Genomic DNA, 18665 nt, shown 5'->3' on the forward strand with positions numbered 1-18665 from the left:
CCTCCTCCTCCTCCCCCTTCCCCCTTCATCTTCCCCCGTCGCCACCCCCTTCATCCTCCCCCTTTCGGTGCCTAGATCAGGCTCCCCCTCTGCTCTCTCTCGCTCCCTCCATCCTCTTTCCCCTTCCTCCTCCTCACCCGTCCCCATCCCCTTCCTTCGCCCCTTTTCAGCGTCCAGATCAGCCCTCCCCCGTGCCTGATGTGCCGCTCCTCGCCAATCTCTCTCTCTCTCTTTCTCTCTCTCTCTCTATATATATATCATATATATACAAATAGTTTTTATTATAAAGTATAAATATATATGTCCAAATTCAATTATATATAATATATAATTTTGATATTATTAATTTAAATGTAAACCATTGATGTGAATTAGATAAATCTACACTATTGATTTATTAGTTAAATTTGAACCGTAGATTGATCAAGATCCAACGGTTATTAAATAAGGACATAAATATTATTTTAAATTTCAAATTAAAAAAATTAAAGAAAAAAGCACGTGTGACTCGAGAAACACGGCAGGGGTGTAAATCGCTCTTTTTCTGATAATATAGGAGGGGCAAATTACTGTTTTATTTTTCACAGAGAGGTAAATTACTCATTTTCATTAACACATGGATAAACTGCATTTAACTCAAGTTAAATATTCAACTTATCCCCGTGGAATAGTGTTGATGACTGCTAACATTATTGTGCAACAGGAGATTTATTTGGTAGATGAACAAGAAAGAAGGAATTGGCATCAGCTACCAAGAGATTTATACCCCAAGCCCCTCATTTTCCATGATGGAAGATTGGCTTTTAGGCCAACTTTCTGGGCTACACTAGCCATGTTCATGTGGCTCCCCATGGGATTCACTCTCGGCATCATTAGGACTATTGTTGTACTGTCGTCGTTGCCCTTTGAGATTAAGTTTCCGATCTTGCACCTCACCGGTGTACGGATAAAGATTTCCAATTCAGAATTAGCAACGATGAGCAATGTCAATGGAGCCTTATATGTGTGTAATCATAGAACGTTGTTCGATCCCTTGATGCTCTCATCCTGTCTGAGGACTCCTTTAACTGCAGTTGTGTATAGCCTAAGTCGAGTATCAGAAATTCTTTCACCAATAAAAACGGTCCGATTGACGAGGAACAGGGGGCAAGATGCTGAGTTGATGAGCAAGGTGTTGAGTCAAGGCAACCTCGTTGTTTGTCCAGAGGGCACAACATGCAGGGAACCTTATCTACTTAGATTCAGCCCTTTGTTCACGGAAATAAGTGATAACATATTTCCTGTCGCAATTGATTGTCATGTTAGCATGTTTTATGGTACGACTGCCAGAGGGTTCAAGAGTCTGGATCCTTTGTTCTTCAGCATGAATCCAAGATCGACCTATTCGGCCCGTTTCCTAAACATGGTACATCGTGGGGCCGGAGATGAGAATGGGGATGATGCCAGAACATCAAATTACAAGATGGCCAATTTGGTGCAAAGCATGATAGCTGAAGAGTTGGGGTTCAGTTGCACAAAGCTTACAAGGAAGGATAAGTACTTGATCTTGGCAGCAAATGAAGGGGTTGTTCGGAAAGGTGGTGAGTTAAAGACTGAGACAGAGACCAAAATGAAATGACATTTGAGAACGGTAAGAAGCAATGTGATGATAAAGTTTGAGTCAAGGCGTCAAACTTAAGGGATCAAAATTTAGTTAATGACAAATTTAAGGGGCCAAAAGTGAATTTATCTTGAATAAAATTGCGTATATAAAATTACGAATTCCATATAAATAATAAATTAAACAGAATAATACAGTTTCATGAGAGCCCATATCCTTGTAATTAATGGCATTTGATAACTTTACTTTTTTTGTAAAAATAAATTACAACGAGTTCACTATCAGATTTGGTACAATTATAAATATATCTCGTTGTTTGATAAATTATCAATATTCTCAATTTCAAGGGACTAGAAAAAAATTATTATTGTCTGGTTATGAACTAAAAGTTGTGGTAAATAATTATTATTAACCATGGTTTGATAAATCGATGAAAAAACATAGCCTATCCACCATGAAAAATATTTTTTTTGATATGATTACAAAGAATGATAAATATTTTAGCCATAGCTGCAGAAACCACGACCAACAACCATTGCATGGTCGTGGTCAATGACTACTTGCAACGGCTATTTATTTTTAACCATAACAATTAGTTATGATTAAATGTTGCATTTATAGTCATCCAACAAGTCGTCCATTCCTTTAGTATTTGTTAAACACCCACGACCAAATTAAGGTTTTTAAGAATCAAACGTAATTACCTCAACTTGTGAGTACACTAGTTAATCATGTCCAACTTTATTTGATGTAATAAACTTGTGCTATATTAGAATAATATCAGCCATTAAAATTAAAGCCCCAATTTAAGTATGTCACGTGAGAGCCATGTGCCACTCTCTCAGCGACTACAGAAAAATCCGATTACCAGAGGACCAAATTTGCAAACATTAAAAAAATTAAAGGACTATTTTGCTACTCTAAATACTTAAAAGACTAAAATACCATATATATGCATAGCTAAAGGACGAAAATTGCAATAAACCCCAAATAAATATTGAACCTGACAAGTGACAGCAGACTTATAATTGTGTACTCATTGCTGAATCAATAATAATATTTCACTTGGTGTTTGTAGTCCCACCAATACCATCACCATATTGCCTACTTCACATGCCCATATTGCTGAATTCAATTTACATCAACAAACTCCCTACATTCATGCATTACAATTACTTGCTTTTTTTTATTTTTATTTTTTCTGCCAGTTCTTATCCAATTATTTATCCATACGCGTTGGTTCATTCAGCCGACCTTTTCAATCTCATAAAACCTTATTCGTAGCTTTCAGATCGATTGCATCCATTTATTGTGAATCTGTCCACATTCATGACCGATCCGTCCTACCTTACATATGTAATAACCATATTTGAAAAAAAAAAAAAAATTAACTGTACATAATCACATAAAAAATGTATTGTATTTATCATACAGATTACGAATTCTATAATTCTGAAATTTGGGAATTTTCATATGATCCTAAGGTTTCTTACAAGCTGATCTAGCTCGAACATGCGACCTCGTTGGATGATCCAATGCAAGCCACACAGTCTCTCTAGATTTAGGTCTTGAGAATAAAACAATCAACACCAGGCTGGTCGGGTTCGTCCCCGACTAAAACCCTTCGATACTCAAGTCAGCTTGGTCGAAATAGACATATGCGATCGAAGGCAAGTAAGGTCGAAAATAATAAAGAATTGATTACCTCAGATGATGTGTATCGGGATATTTATCGGACCAAAAATACACTGTTGCTTAGGCCACGTGTCATAATTTGATGCATCCGTAGTCATGATCGAACTGCTTAGTTTCGTGCGGTGGCTGGGTTCTGTTCCTGGGTTATAAAGTTGGGTCGATTGTCCCACAAATCGACCCGGTTTCAAATGCGCAGATCCCAATCCATTTTATTGAATTGCCCTTCATTAAGGGCAATTTTATCTTTTTATCAAGTTTTAGGGCATTCCCCATCACAAGCCAACAAGATTGAAATCAATAATCCTAGGTAGTCGTGAGGAAAATCGAGTTTGGCCAAAGCAAACCAATGCAGCGTAAGTGTGATACGCTTGTCATGTGATTGTTTATATTTTTTAAAGTATACATTAATCACAACACAAGCGTATTGCACCTACCATATAATTATTTGAGGTATGACTAAATCCATTTGAGTTAAATTTTTTTAAAGGGGTTGGCATATTAACCCCTTAAAAGTCTTATTATCAGAACTTATTCATTTTCGTAATTAATGAAAAATAGAATGACGAGAAAAACAATTTGGTTCAAGAACTCAGTCACTCAGTCTGCAAGTTCATGTTCTATATATTTAGGCTACATTCAATACTTTGACATGAATTACAGAAATATTTATTATTGTTAATCAGCAGTACTCTGTGCGTATATACGAATGTGTATATGTATACACTACAAGAAATTATGTCGATAGCTCGAAAAAATTAGAAAGGAAAGTATTCAATTTATTGATAATTAGCAACAAATTTCACTATTTTGGCATTGAAATCGAAGGTCGCAAGATCCTATCAATCCAAGCCGATAGAGTACAACTTTTTCTTATCCAATCAATTATCCACAATTCAAATTTTTTATTATATAAAATTCTGATATGATATTTTATTTAATATATACAACCTACATGTATAAAATTCCTTTCTATTTTTATATTCAAAAAATTATTTTATTTACATATTATGTATATATTAAATGTCACTATAATATAATTTTCAGAACTATGTGGAAAAATTCTTGTTCGATTACATTAGATAAAAAATAATCCTGTGATAATAATATTTCACTCGGTATATAGTTGTTAGTTTTTACCTAACATTATTATTTCGGACTAAATTTATTAGAACGATAGTTCTGAAAAGACAAATTGTCTATCTTTTTCTTCAAATAGGATATTTTGTTATATATTCTAATTTTTAATGGAGAACTCGATTGTTGTAAGCTATATATATTCTGGGTAAATTGTAATATTTCTATCCGTGTTATGAAAAATAGGCAAACAACCCCTTATGAAAAATAAAATAGCAAATTCTCCTGTATTTTTCAAAATATAACAATTTACCTTCATATATTTTTAAAATTGAAGCAATTTATCTTCTTAGGCAGGAAGGTAAATTATTATTTATTTTTTTATATTGAATAATTTGCTCATTTTTAATATCACAAAAGAATAAATTGCATTAAACCCTATATATTCTCAATGAATATTGCGTGTATATATACAAACACTAATGCCTATGTGTGTTAAAGTGATCATAGCTTCTTTTTTTTTAAAAAAAAAAAAAATAGTATGCATGCCATTCATTATATAATTCCATACATCAATAATTCAAATTAATAAATACGTTTAAATGAGATAAAAAAAAAAAGCTACTATAAAAGTAGACACACACACCTATATTCGTAAAACTCAAATTCACAATTTTTTTATTGTGAAACCTCAATCTTACCAATCGAGTAAAACCTAATTGGCATCAAAGTGTCATACTTATGTATCCAAAGTTGGAATTCAATTTAAATTTGTAATACGATCAAACTGAAATAATTAACGCTACATCAGTAATATTATTGAATAAAACTTTACATGTTATTATATTTATGGGTAAATTACATTTTTGGTCCCATAAGTGGACTCGATTTCAATTTTAGTCCCATACTTAGGCAATTCGCACATTTGGTCCCGTAAATGGATTTTTTTTCCAATTTCAATCCCGGTTGGGAATTTCCGTTAAAACTTAACGGCAGCTGCTGAAATCCGTTAGGTGCTGTTAAATATGGAGGGAAAGCATGTAGAATTGGAGGGAAAGCATGGAGAATTGGAGAAAAAATCAACAACTTGGTGGAAATTACACTATACCCTCTTCCTTCTAAAACAACACCATAAGCCAAGATACAACCAAAAAATAAACTAAAACAGTTTGTCTTCGTTGCATCTGTGCAATTTTGTCCTCCATTCTATTCAGTTTTCGAAGCAATCCGGGTATGATAATCTTTGCCCTTGCACACATCGGCGGATCTTCCCAATGAAAAAAACCACATCCGCTTCTTTTTTTTGTATACCCAAAAAACTCCTACTTGGGTTGTCGTCGGTCCATGAGGTTTTCAAAATCGCAAGCCTTCCACAATGACAAAAATTTTCTCTATTACCAGCCATATTTTTTGAGATTTTTTTCGACTAAATTCAAGAGAGAAATGAAGAAATGGGATTTAAATAGAAGGAAGAGGGTATAGTGTAATTTCCAGCAAGTTGTTGATTTTTCCTCCAATTCTCCATGCTTTTCCTCCAATTCTACATGCTTTCCATCCATATTTAACAGTACCTAACGGATTTCAGCAGCTGCCGTTAAGTTTTAACGAAAATCCCCAATCGGGACTGAAATTGGAAAAAAAATCCACTTACGAAACCAAATGTGCGAATTACCCTTAGTATGGGACTAAAATTGGAATTGGGTCCACTTATGGGACCAAAAATATAATTTACCCTTATATTTATCAAGTTCAGTGCTATACTTAAGAAAATATTTAATGTTCTACATGCCAAAATTTTCACACAAGGTATCAGATAATAACACGAAAACTGCACCAAAATTACAAATTGGAACAAGAGAAATTAAAAGGAAATTGCATTTTTACCTCCCATAAGTTAACATCTTTGTAATTTGATCTAATTATTTTTGTACTTACCATATTACATCACATAATTCCAAAATATTTGTAATTTTAGTTCGAAGCCTTAATTCCATTAAATTTATGACACATACAACATCAATTCCCCATCAAGACTTAACCAAGCTCGAGCTTTGCACAACCTCATCTGTAAAAAAATTTAATAGAATTAAAGCTTAAAACTATAATTTTAAATTTGAGTTAGTTATAATTAAACTCATTTAAAAATATAAAATTACACTTTTTTCTCAAAAAAAAAATTAAAATTACATTTACATTCCTTTTGAAAATTCACTGTATACACATGATCTCATTTCGTTAGGGTTTGGACGAAAAATTTTGATATTAGCAAAAAAATTTATATAAATTTCTACATTTTTACCTTTTATTTAACATTCCCATATAATAATTTGGTACTTATAAGAGAAAAAATACAACGATGTTAACATCACTTCATTTTTATGAAAAAAGTATAATTTTATATTTTTAGGAGTAGTCTACGCGTAACTAACCATTTAAATTTTTTAGAATTATAAGATGCAATGTGGTGAATTAAAAATGACGGTATGACCAAAATTGCAAAACAACTCATTTGTGGGACCTAATATATAATATTTGAAATTAAATAAGGGTTGACTATACATATGTAGGACCATAGCGGCCGACTGACGTTAATAAGTACGTTCGCATTCTCGTGGACTTTGTTCTTTTATTTTATTCTACTTTTTTCGTATTCAAGCATGTCTATAAATACCTACAGAATTCAACCAGATGATCAGTGCGCTCTTCATCGATCACCATGCAAAAATCAAGAACCATGTTTATCATGGCCGTTTACTTCAGAAAACTCGCTCTCTTCTTCTCTATACTCCTCCACAAACATCTCCGAATCCCCAAGAAAACCATCCACGACAATTTCTCTGCAGCCCTACAATTCGGGTTCCAGAAATTCCAGGTTCTTGGCCAGAGATCAGACCTGGAGAACCAGGTTTTGATCTTCCATGCAGAAACTGTTCTCCTCAGATCATCCTCTCTATTTCCTTACTTCATGCTTGTAGCTTTTGAAGCTGGCGGCCTAATCAGGGCGCTTATCCTTTTTCTTCTTTATCCCATGATCAGTCTTTGCCGCCAGGAGTTAGCGTTGAAGGTTATGGTATTCGTCTGCTTTCTCGGGCTCAAGAAAGAGAGGTTCGTGGAGGGAAGAGCTGTCCTGCCCAAATTTTTCCTGGAGGATGTCGGCAGGGAGAGCTTTGAGGTTCTCAGGAGAGGGAAGATGACGGTGGGCGTCAGCGATTTGCCTCAGGTCATGGTTGAGAGCTTCTTGAGAGATTATTTGGAGGTAGATTTTGTTGTTGGGAGAGAGTTGAAGGTTTTTCGTGGGTATTTTGTGGGATTGATGGAAGAAAGAAGAGAGAGAGGATTTCAAGTTGTGAAAATGGCTCCTGATGTCATTGGAATTGGCTGCTTCAGGAAATGTCTTGATCGTGAATGGTTTTTGAATTGCAAGGTGAAAATTACATACATCAAATTACACAAATTCATTGACTTTCAAAAATTATAATGTTGGTTTCCTTATAGTTTATTCGATCTTCAGGAGTAAATCATACTGTGAAATATAATTACAGGAAGCACGCGCAATGCATATTTTTGGAATCTGTCAAAGGAAACATCAATATAATTATTCATATAAATTAATATTAAGATATATTTGCATAACAATACTTTTTTCTTGGAAGAGTACTCTTGTTTACTGACAACATTATTTTGTAACAGGAGATTTATCTGGTGAGTGAACAAGAAAGAAGGAATTGGCATCAACTACCAAGAGATTTATACCCCAAACCTCTCATTTTCCATGATGGAAGATTGGCATTTAGGCCAACTTTCTGGGCTACACTATCCATGTTCATGTGGCTCCCCATTGGATTCACTCTCGGCATTATCAGGGCTATCGTTGCGTTGTCGTCATTGCCCTTTGAGATTAAGTTTCCGATCTTGCACCTCACTGGTGCACAAATAAAGATTTCCAATCCAGAATTAGCAACGACTAACAATGCCAACGGAGCCTTATATGTTTGTAATCATAGAACGTTGCTCGATCCCTTGATGCTCTCATACTGTCTGAGGACTCCTTTAACTGCAGTTGTGTATAGCCTAAGCCGAGTATCAGAAATCATTTCACCAATAAAAACGGCCCGGTTGACGAGGAACAGGGGGCAAGATGCTGAGTTGATGCACAAGCTGTTGAGTCAAGGCAACCTCGTTGTCTGTCCTGAGGGCACAACATGCAGGGAGCCATATCTGTTGAGATTCAGCCCTTTGTTCACCGAAATAAGTGACAGGATATTTCCTGCTGCAATTGATTATGACGTTAGCATGTTTTATGGTACAACCGCAAGAGGGTTCAAAAGCCTGGACTCTTTGTTCTTACTCATGAATCCACAGCCGAGCTGCTCGGTCCGCTTCCTGAACATGGTACGCGGGGGCGCGGATGAGACTGGGGATGATGTCGAAACATCAAAGTACAAGACGGCCAATTTGGTCCAAGCCATGATTGCTGAAGAGTTGGGGTTCACTTGCACAAAGCTTACAAGGAAGGATAAATACTTGATCTTGGCGGGAAATGAAGGAATTGTTGGAGATGGTAAGAAAGTGTAAACTTTGGTCTAGAGATGTAATTTCTTGTTTTCATCCTGTTGTGATATGTTGTAAACTTTGGACTAGAGATGTAATACCTTGTATTTGTTTTTTGAGCATTGACTAATATATATTTTTCTGTAAACTCAACTAGTTGCCGTAGCTACTGTCTCTGCGTACATATCATAAATAAAATTTAAAATTTTAAAGTATATTATAAATGAAAATAAACGATATAAATCAAGATATTACATTTTAAGAAGAAAAAAAAAAGAAAGACGAGGAAAGAAAAATCAATTTAAGGGTACTATATCGACACAATAAAAAAATTGGTATTGTAGTGCTAGAGCAAAATGTTTTTTTTAATAAAGGTAGAATTTGTTTTGGTACCATAACTATGGTTGGTGTTGCTTTTAGTTTCATAAAATTCATAATCATGTACTTTTAGTTCCAAAAAGTCAAGTGCGTTGTGATTTTGGGACTAAAAATGCGTTGTTTGGGACTAAAAAGGTGCTGTAATTTTAGAACTAAAAATGCCCAAAATCATATTTTTTGGGACAAAAATAACGTGATTTTGAGATTTATGAAACTAAAAGTGTCACCTACTATAGTTGTGGTACTAAAAAAATTTACCCTTATTTTATGGGCTAAAAAAATATTTTACTCTGTAGTGCTACAAACCGCCATTTGTGAGTAATTTTTTCGTTTTTTTTTATATATACTAGAGATTGTAGCTTGTTGGGACAAACCAGCAATTCCCGTTCAATTGGCCGGAAAATTGACATCAAAACTCTAAATTGGATTTAATTAAAATATTTTGCAAATACCAATTTAATGGACTAAATACTTTTTCCCCTAAAACAATTGAATAGAAATCAAGACACTCTTTGTGGAACAATTTTTCACAGGATACTTCTTATAGATACAAAATTGCTCTTCATAGTTGTAAGATTTAAATTTGTCGAACAAGGGATGTTGTTAGAAGTGAGAAGTTAGCACGCCAGTATGTAACCAATGATTGCTTGTATGATCGGTGAAATTAAGATTTCACAATCAAAAGATCACGAGTTTAAATTTTATGAGTATAGGTATTTAATTTATTTTTAATAATAATATATACATTATTTATTTACTTTGAAGTTGTTGTTGGTATGTTGTTTTTTTATCTGCTTTAACTATTGATCTATTTAAAAATATTAATGTATATTAAATATTATAACTATATTAATAGATTAAACACACACACACACACCATGATGTACTGAAATCAAGTGCTGGTGCCTACCTCCCACACTTTGTGCGTCCTAAATCAAAATATAAAAATGTACTAAGGTTCAACTCCCCCCTACTATGAATATTTTTTCCTGTTTCAATCTATGAATTTGCAGCACCACATGGGGTGTGATTTTTGGACCAAAATTCATGAATAAATATCCAGAAATAAAAAAAAAATAGAAAAAGATGAAGATTAAGAGATTAAATGCACTTAAACGCGATCGAACGTGACTAAGAAAATGTAGCGAGTGATTTATTCCCTTCAATTGGTTTGTATTTGTTTCTTACACTTTTGATCCTGTAACTATAAATTTAAAAAAAAATATTGTGTAAAATGTGCAACTTTTATCCATAACTATAAATAATAAGACTTATAATGATGCTTCATCATGTAAAATTATGTTATTAACATATTTTCCTACTTTACGTCACATTTTCTTTACAATAGATAAATTGCACGTCAACACGAGATCATAAATTAATTTATACAATCAGCATAAACTGGAAAATAAAAACAAAAATCAAATTCTAGAGTAAAATTCATACATCAAATGCTTATGTCGGCACTTGATATCGTTCTTGTAATAAGTATTTTTCAGGGTTAACGAGCTAAAATTTAGACATGGACGTGCACTCAATCATTCTCCATAGAGGTCGCTGTGATGTGTTTTTTTCAGACAAACTCGTGTATTCAAACTAATCGTAAGCGCAATTACACTAAGTTCAAAGTTGTACACTCAGTAACTGAATCGAGTTCAAACAAGCGTGTTGAGTTCTGTCAAAAACCCAAATCTAACTCAAAATCTCTTGATGAGAAAGCAAATAAACAAACACAAGTATTAGCAACAAACAAACATAATTACAACTAATGTATTACAGCATGTAGAATCCCAGGTGGGGAATCCGTTCCCTCCAGTTCTGGGACTGAAGTATGAGGATTGAAACAAAAGGTGTGAGGGCATTGTAATAATTCAAAGATATCGACCAATTTACAAGAAACAATGGTTCCTAAAGATTTAATACTCCAACTCACCTGCCTACATCGTGTTTCGACTATCTTGCCTTTGCCTTTTCGATTGTGTCAGTCACCTCTTGAGATGTATCTCAAAATTCCCTAATAGCAAATCTATCAGTCTGCCAACACATATTTCTTCTCGGCATAATATTTCTTTTCACTTGCTTCCTTCTTGGCATTTCGTTTCTGTGTCAATTGAAGAGCTATTGCGTTATTTGCATGCATATGCATCGAGTGTATCAAGCAACAAGCGATAGCAGAATAAATTTTTCGGATGATTTTGGGTAACAGAATATATATAAGTTACAGATTCAAACAGCTTGAAAGAAACTTGGGTAGATAGGTTAACAAAGAATACCAGATAAATCTCGTGATTGGCAATGATCCTTCGAGCTATGGAAGTCGTAGTGATATCTTTTGGGCTCTCGATCATTTGGAAAATTCCCATATTCTTTGGAACAGCATAGGGGTCCGACTTGCCCTGCATGATGTGATTGAAAATTTTTACCATATGCATTTGTCATAATTACTCGGACCAGATTATACCTGAGAACTGGTAAGTTAAACTTACAATTGAGAGAGGGTTTTTCTCCGCAATTGTTCCATGCACGACCAAAGATATGTTGAAGGTTGTAATCTTTACAGGCCAATCACATGGAAGGTAAGAACAGGAGATTTGTCAATAACAGCACATCAAGTTTAAATCCGGGTAAGACATAACTACACGTCAAGAACTTGAAACATGAAATGATGGGGAGCAACAAATTCAACAAATACAGATGGTTATACTTTGAAATGTGGGATTTTAATTCCTATGAGTCTCCTAGGACCGCTGCAGAACAGGATGTCTGTTCATTTCCAGCAGAAGACAGGAAGTAGAAAGCAAATTTTCCAATAGCGAAAGTAGGATTCAACTACTATGATTAGATATATCATAGGAAGAGCAATTTTTAACTCATTAATGCCCAAAGTGTAAAATGCTTGTGCAGAATCACGAGTCATACGCGTCCCAATTTCAGGAAGTACGTAAATGTCTGATAGAAGTGAAATTTAGTATTAGATAAAAGGAGATGATGCACCACTGGAAGCTCCAAACTTTGTGAAAAAAATCCAGGCAACTTATTTGGTCTGAGAAGATAGAAAGATCATAGGAATGCAGAGATAACGTACCATATCTTTAGTAACCTCCCAAGGTGCACCTATGATGACCTCATCAACGTAACGACATGCCAGCACGCTAAGGCTACGCTCGTGGAGATTCATTAGTGGGAAATTAATACCGCGAAGCTCACTGCAGAAGGGAAATTCACTCTCAGTTGATCAGTTCTTCTCACTATCTCAAACATGACCAAAACGATATGACTTGATACTAACTAATGTTGTCGCTCCTTTATGATAATTTTGCTAACATTAGAAGATTATCAATGAGACAACATAATTCCTGACTATCAGAACAGCGCTACAAGCATTGCAGGAGATCGGAGGTCATACCTAACGGTGTGATCAGCATAAATACCAACAAGAAGAAAATCTCCAAGTTGTTTCGCACTCTTTAGAATCTGTATACTCACAAAGAGCAATTTTTAATCAAATAATTCCAGAAAAAACAAACTGCAAGAAGAGTAGTATTTACATGGCAATTTCCACAAGTGGGTGCAAGTCTTCCAAGCATTTTTCTGTATGCTAATTTTCCTTACAAAAACAATGTAAAGAAATATTTTAACAAGCAGAGCTTGCAACAGTGACCAAGCCCAGGGCGATACACCAAAATGGTTTTTCACACAAAGATGAAATAATATAGCATGTAGGGGAAATCGAGAAAATATGTAATAAGATCCTGATAATCTGATTAATGCAATAGAGATTCAGACAGGCAACATTCTGTAATTAACCAAGAAATGGGAAGTAATCCGAAGTCGTATCTAGTTTAGATAATACTGAAGATGCATATATAGACAATGCATAGTAATAAAACTGGACATGGAAGCTTCATGAAGTTCTATAGTACCTCAACGTGCCCAGCATGAAAAAGATCAAATGCACCATCAATGTAAACAACTCGGGAATTTGGCCCAGGCCCCTGAAATTAGACAAAATAACAGGAGTTCAACCCACAAATCTTCACAGAGAGAAGATTTAGCTTTCAGTCAGAAGTAGGAACAGACCATTACTAGATTTTAGCACCACAGACTCCAAAAATTATACAAAGATAGCAGAAGTCTCCTCCTATATTATTAACGATGATGTAAATGAAGAAGATTTTAGCATGTAAAGCCCATTATGCCAAATGAACTGAATGTTATCATCTGAACTAGTTAATGTATACTAAAAAATAAGAAGTAATTGGTTGTGATATGACCAAGTTCACATAAAATAAAATTAAAAATATACTAATTATTTTTCATCTCTTTGAGTATAACCTATTTTCTGAATTCCAGTCTTAATGAAAAAAATCAACACCATAAAGGAGACAGAATTGAACGCAACATCATTAGAGGTGATAGAATTTTCTTTCGTATAGATTCAATAGAATAATTTGATCATATGCAATATATCAAGTTATCCAATTATGTTTTGAACTGTAAGTACAAACATTAAGCAAATGATTGTTTTACTTGCAGACTTCAGTTAATGAGTCTCCTTTAAGTTTATCAGAAAGAGATGCACTGAAGCCGGAACGAGACCTCAAAAAGGCTCAATAAATTTGGTCCAGAAAAAACTAATTATTCGATCATTTAGAGGTCATAATCTCTATTTTCTTCTATTCCTTGAGCAACGTAAGATCGTGAACAACATTTACTATGCATGATATGGCAACCAATCTCTCAAAACCAAGTTCGCTACCACATCTACACTGATTGATAGACAATAGATTCAGGTAATGTTAAAGATCTTAACATGTGATGAATTATCAGCAAGATGACATTTGAGAAAAGGAGTTGAACAGACCTTGCCATTCGAGAATTGCACGATTCTTCTTGAAGTAGGTAGGAAATGAGAAATGTGGCCACCATTAACCAGAGATTTACTGCTCCGCGTGTTGTTTAAGTTATCAACTTCACCAGACGGTTCTGAGAACAATTTTTCTGATTTAGCATCCTTCATACAGGAAAGTATCCTTCCTGCATACGTAATAACATAACAATTAAGATGATCACAGTTATAATCACTTCTCCAACTAAAGTGCTAGTTTTAAAATTCTCATTTTGGGATGAGAATCGCAGTCAATGTAGGGTAATCTTAACTAGATAATGACTAAGGCTGGAAGAGGAAAAACACAAAGTTTCGAAATACCAATCTAGGAAACAAGAGTTGTGAATAAATTGAATGATAACAAATCATAAAAATCATATAAACCTCAGCTTATCCAAATATTAAATCAGATTAAACAACATATCCCAATAAAGAAAAACAATCAAGTTCTGGAGCAAGCCTACCATTGACATCTTGAGGAACGAGAAAAATAAACAGTTAAATTAATTACAAATATTACAAGTTATTGGCTAAAAATAGTTTGTGAAAGGACAGAGAATTGCATATAATAAAGGACCACAACGTCATAGTTTAGGATTTACAGTAAAACAACTCTTAGCTGAACTGCATATCTCCTAGATATATAGCATTCTGGAATCAATTTCGCATTGTAACAATGATGTTCAAGTTTTTTGATAAACCGTTCATGTTATCGTAAAACTATCTTTTAAAGCATATAAAGAATATATACATCCATGTTGGTATTATCCTTTAAATAATCTATGCTTGGCATGTAGGACAATGAGCAACAACAGAACATTTTTTGTCAAGTAATCCAATTCAATGGCGAGGCGTGCTGGAGCATTTAAGCAACTTGTCTGTAGCCAAAGAATTCAAAGGGCCAATGTAAGACAGTGACTCACAGATTAAGATAATAGGATAAAGGAACAAATTAAATTTTACTCTGCTAATGCTTGTCATCAGAATAAACCCACAGTGGATTCATACAAGGAGAACATTAAGAGTATATTGGCAACCCAACCCAACTAATCTGGTATTAATTATCACTGCTAAAAAGTTTTTGAACAATCATATGAGAAAAACATACAGGTCAACCATACCTTGACTAGAAGAGATTAAAACATCATAGCAACTCTATATAATCCATAAAGGATTCTTCCAACAAGCATTTTTCAAGTAAACGCTATCTAGAAAAACTTAAACGCAGAGTAAGAAGAATATAGTACCTACAATATCTGTACTGGAGACACCTTCAGTACGTTTGATCTGCTTGTAGCGACCAACTTTCTTTGCTAGAGCATAAGCATCAGTTCCATCAGGAAGAAGGCACGGATCATCACCATGTATAATATAGTCAATCTTGTGCTCCTTGAAAAGTCTATTCATAAAATCTTCAGTAATTTCATAGGGAGCATTAGGAATGACTTCATCCACCCACTTCAACCCACTAACGAGGGCCAGCCTGGTAAAAGGACCTCAAGTTAGAAAGTAAGTACAAGAATCATCTACATGGTACAATCCAAATCATTGGAATGGTCAAAGTTTTTAGGGAGTGTATGATATGTGGGTGAAAATGAAGATAAGTCTACCAACATTTTTTTCAATTTACTACTTATTGTGCTTTTCTAAATCAAGACTCATAAATTGATAAGAAATACATGAGATGCATATAAAGCCTTCTACCATACCAAAAGAAAAAATGCAGGTATACCTCTCTTGCATGGATAAAACTGGAGGGCCTTTGTTAGATATGATCTCTTCATCACTTACAACTCCAACAACCAATTCATCCCCTAGAGCCTTTGCTTGTCTCAGGGCATTGGCATGCCCATAGTGCATCAGATCAAAACATCCATCCATATACACACGAACACGTTTGTTTGCGGATTTGTTCTTATGAAAAACTCTCAAGTCCGGAAAGAGGTAAGGCATAGTTGGAACACTAATCTTACCGAAGTAGCTGGTGGAAAAACTAAGCAGTGCACAAGTAATCATTATACCACCAAACAGATGAGGATAGAAATAAACCCCATCTTTTATCCAATTGCTGCTCTCAAATTCCATCTGGCTCCTCTTCTTTAATCTTCAGACCCTTGAAAAGGCCTTTTTAATCAATGCAAGAGGAGACACAGACCCTGAATGCAAAGAAGAAAATGAGTAGAGAAATAACATATAATACATAACTCTTCTTGAGTAAACAAACAGAAACGGTGAAAGTGAAAATTCTAATCTTTGCAATCATAAACTAGTTTAGAGCTACAAAATCACTAAGTTGGCTAGGAGGATTTAGAAATTCGGAATTTCAAGTCCAGAATAACAAGTGCATTCACTTGTTTGGAACAGTTTGAGGTACTATGGATTCAAATTCTTTACCAACCATCTTATGCTATTTTTCCGATCATTCTGGGTTTGATGGATATGAATTCCTCGAAATCCATATCTCCAAATCATAGTTTCAAAATTCAACTGCAACATCAAAGGTTTTTTGCCATGAAGGAGACATAGATCAAATGCAAAATTGAGAAAAAAGGAACAACAGGGAAGAAAAACTTTCTCACATAAAAACTGACAATATCAGAAACTATTCCACTTCGGTTATTATAAAGCATAAAAGTTACATAGATATGTGTAAATAATACAAGGATCAATCTGCAAGCTTTAAAAAAAGATACTTAAATTCAAATGACACCAGCAAATCCAAACAGGCAAATCATCGGAGCAAATGCGATCCTTCACCGCCATCTTAACCACCAGACATCCCAACCCAAAAAGAATCCACAACACGCAATACAAAAGATCACAACTCTCTAAACGATCCAGAAAAAAAAATGAATTGCGAATGAATGAACCTGAGAGAGAGACGCTGAAGATGGGTTGTTGAGAATTTCAAGAAAATCGTAGAAACGAGCAAAGGCATATAAAAAATCTGAGCGTAGCGTGAAAAGAACAACACCCTCTATGTTTCTTGGCAATATGTGTGCCAAACAACGACCTGAAATATGAATATAATTACGCAAATTGCACTAAAAGTTAACGCCTTTGCCAGAAATCTAAAATTCTGCAAGAAATGGGGTGTCTTGTCAGACGAGAATCTTCACCTTTTTCCAAGGTTGGTGCCTGCGTCTCCTCTCTTTTTCTTACAAAGGTGTACAAATACCAACCTCGGCTTCTGCAAGAAATGGTGAAAGATGGGATCTTTCTGTTCGGAAAAAAAAAAAAAAAAGAAAAAGAAAAGAAAAGACAGGGAACAAGAAAAGAAAGGAAAAAAGTGGGAATTTCAGAATAAGAAAAGCATCAATTGCAAGAATGCTGAAATTTCGTTAATCTTCCGTAATGACCCTGGAATTTCGGCTGATTTGGGATTTAGGATTCTATTTGTCACTCGTTTCCTTCTTTTGCCTACTTAAGCACTTGTAATGACATGATGGTGTGATCTGTTTGATGTCGTGCATGTATTGATTTTGACTTGAAAACTACACGTTGCCTCAAAGAAAATTACTTGGATTTTTCTTTTTCTTTTTTTAAATAGAATTGATTGATCAATTCTTACATTATTAAAAAGATTTTCTTTAATGAATGAATTATCATTATATTATAATCTTTAATTATTAACAATTAATTGATCAGTGATGAATGTCAAATATTTAAAACTATTAAAATAATTGTTGTTACATTAGAGTACAATTATTATTCGAATTCGTATATTGATATAGTTTGAACAAACGACCTCATAATAATAAGGCTCAATTTCACTACTATATTAGGCTTTATTGACTATCGTCTAGACAAAATTTTGTGCTTGCAGAAAAATAATTACGGGACAAGAAAAAATATGAACAAACAAAGTTTGTTAATTTAAATAGGAAAAAGTATTATTTTAGTCCGCTAAGTATGTTTAATTTTAATTTTAATCCGATAACTATATCTATTTTTATTTAGGTTCAGTAACTTACGAAATTGATTAGTTTTAGTCCTCTTACTGATTTTCGGACAGTTTTACCCCTATGAGTGCATATGGACTAAAACTGCCTTTCAAAAGTTGCATAGGGATAAAATTGTCCGAAACCCCTATGAGTGCATATGGACTAAAACTGCCTTTCAAAAGTTGCATAGGGATAAAATTGTCCGAAAATCAGTCAAAGGACTAAAAGTAAGCTATTTCGTAAGTTGTTGGATCTAAACAAAAATGGACATAGTTATCGGATTAAAATTAAAATTATGCATATTTAGCGGACTAAAATAATACTTTTTCCATTTAAATAAGAAAGTGATTACAATATGTGAAAATACAAATAATCTCATGATTCTTCTCTCGATACTTAAACATACTTTTTGATTCGATTTAGCTAACTCAAGATAAAAAAAAAAAATAAAATTATATTTATATTAGATTGACCTATATATATGCATAAGACTCAAATTTGAGACGTCAATTATATAAAGAGTAAAAGTTAACAC

General features: G+C 34.2%; 3 protein-coding genes across 4 annotated transcripts in view; 2 read left to right on the forward strand and 1 right to left on the reverse strand.

The window, feature by feature from the left end:
• Positions 1-1845, forward strand: part of LOC105173867 (probable glycerol-3-phosphate acyltransferase 3) — a 2974-nt gene extending 1129 nt beyond the window's left edge. The window contains exon 2 of the mRNA XM_011095768.2: positions 704-1845. Coding sequence (XP_011094070.1) covers positions 704-1618 — 915 coding nt within the window. The 3' untranslated portion in view covers positions 1619-1845. The remainder of the gene's footprint in view (positions 1-703) is intronic.
• LOC105173926 (probable glycerol-3-phosphate acyltransferase 3) lies at positions 7139-9105 on the forward strand (the record flags this gene model as incomplete). Its single annotated transcript, XM_011095845.2, is given in 2 exon segments — positions 7139-7793; positions 8060-9105. Coding segments are annotated over 2 exon segments (1344 nt in total). The 3' UTR covers positions 8945-9105.
• On the reverse strand, positions 10917-17591 carry LOC105173868 (ethanolamine-phosphate cytidylyltransferase-like). 2 transcript variants are annotated; one of them, XM_011095769.2, is made up of 11 exons: positions 17306-17591; positions 17057-17199; positions 15919-16342; positions 15434-15669; positions 14163-14335; positions 13222-13293; positions 12705-12772; positions 12384-12504; positions 11785-11850; positions 11572-11694; positions 10917-11399 (listed from the first exon to the last, which is right to left on the reverse strand). In XM_011095769.2, exons 3-11 carry the CDS (start codon positions 16269-16271, stop codon positions 11328-11330), a joined length of 1284 nt encoding a protein of 427 aa, XP_011094071.1. In that variant the 5' UTR covers positions 16272-16342; positions 17057-17199; positions 17306-17591; the 3' UTR covers positions 10917-11327. The 2 variants fall into 2 exon arrangements, with proteins under 2 accessions (XP_011094071.1, XP_011094072.1); XM_011095770.2 differs by lacking the exon at positions 17057-17199.

The sequence above is a fragment of the Sesamum indicum genome, linkage group LG11 (assembly GCF_000512975.1).
Source record: "Sesamum indicum cultivar Zhongzhi No. 13 linkage group LG11, S_indicum_v1.0, whole genome shotgun sequence".
In the NCBI taxonomy this organism is placed as follows: Eukaryota; Viridiplantae; Streptophyta; class Magnoliopsida; order Lamiales; family Pedaliaceae; genus Sesamum; species Sesamum indicum.

Coding starts and splice junctions, on each gene's coding strand:
- LOC105173868 (XM_011095770.2), bottom strand. CDS start 16,271: ATGGAATTTGAGAGCAGCAATTGGATAAAAGATGGGGTTTATTTCTAT. Junction 12,773..13,221: donor TTCATGCTGGGCACGTTGAG/GTACTATAGAAC, acceptor GTGAGTATACAG/ATTCTAAAGAGTGCGAAACA. Junction 12,505..12,704: donor TATGCTGATCACACCGTTAG/GTATGACCTCCG, acceptor TCCCTTCTGCAG/TGAGCTTCGCGGTATTAATT.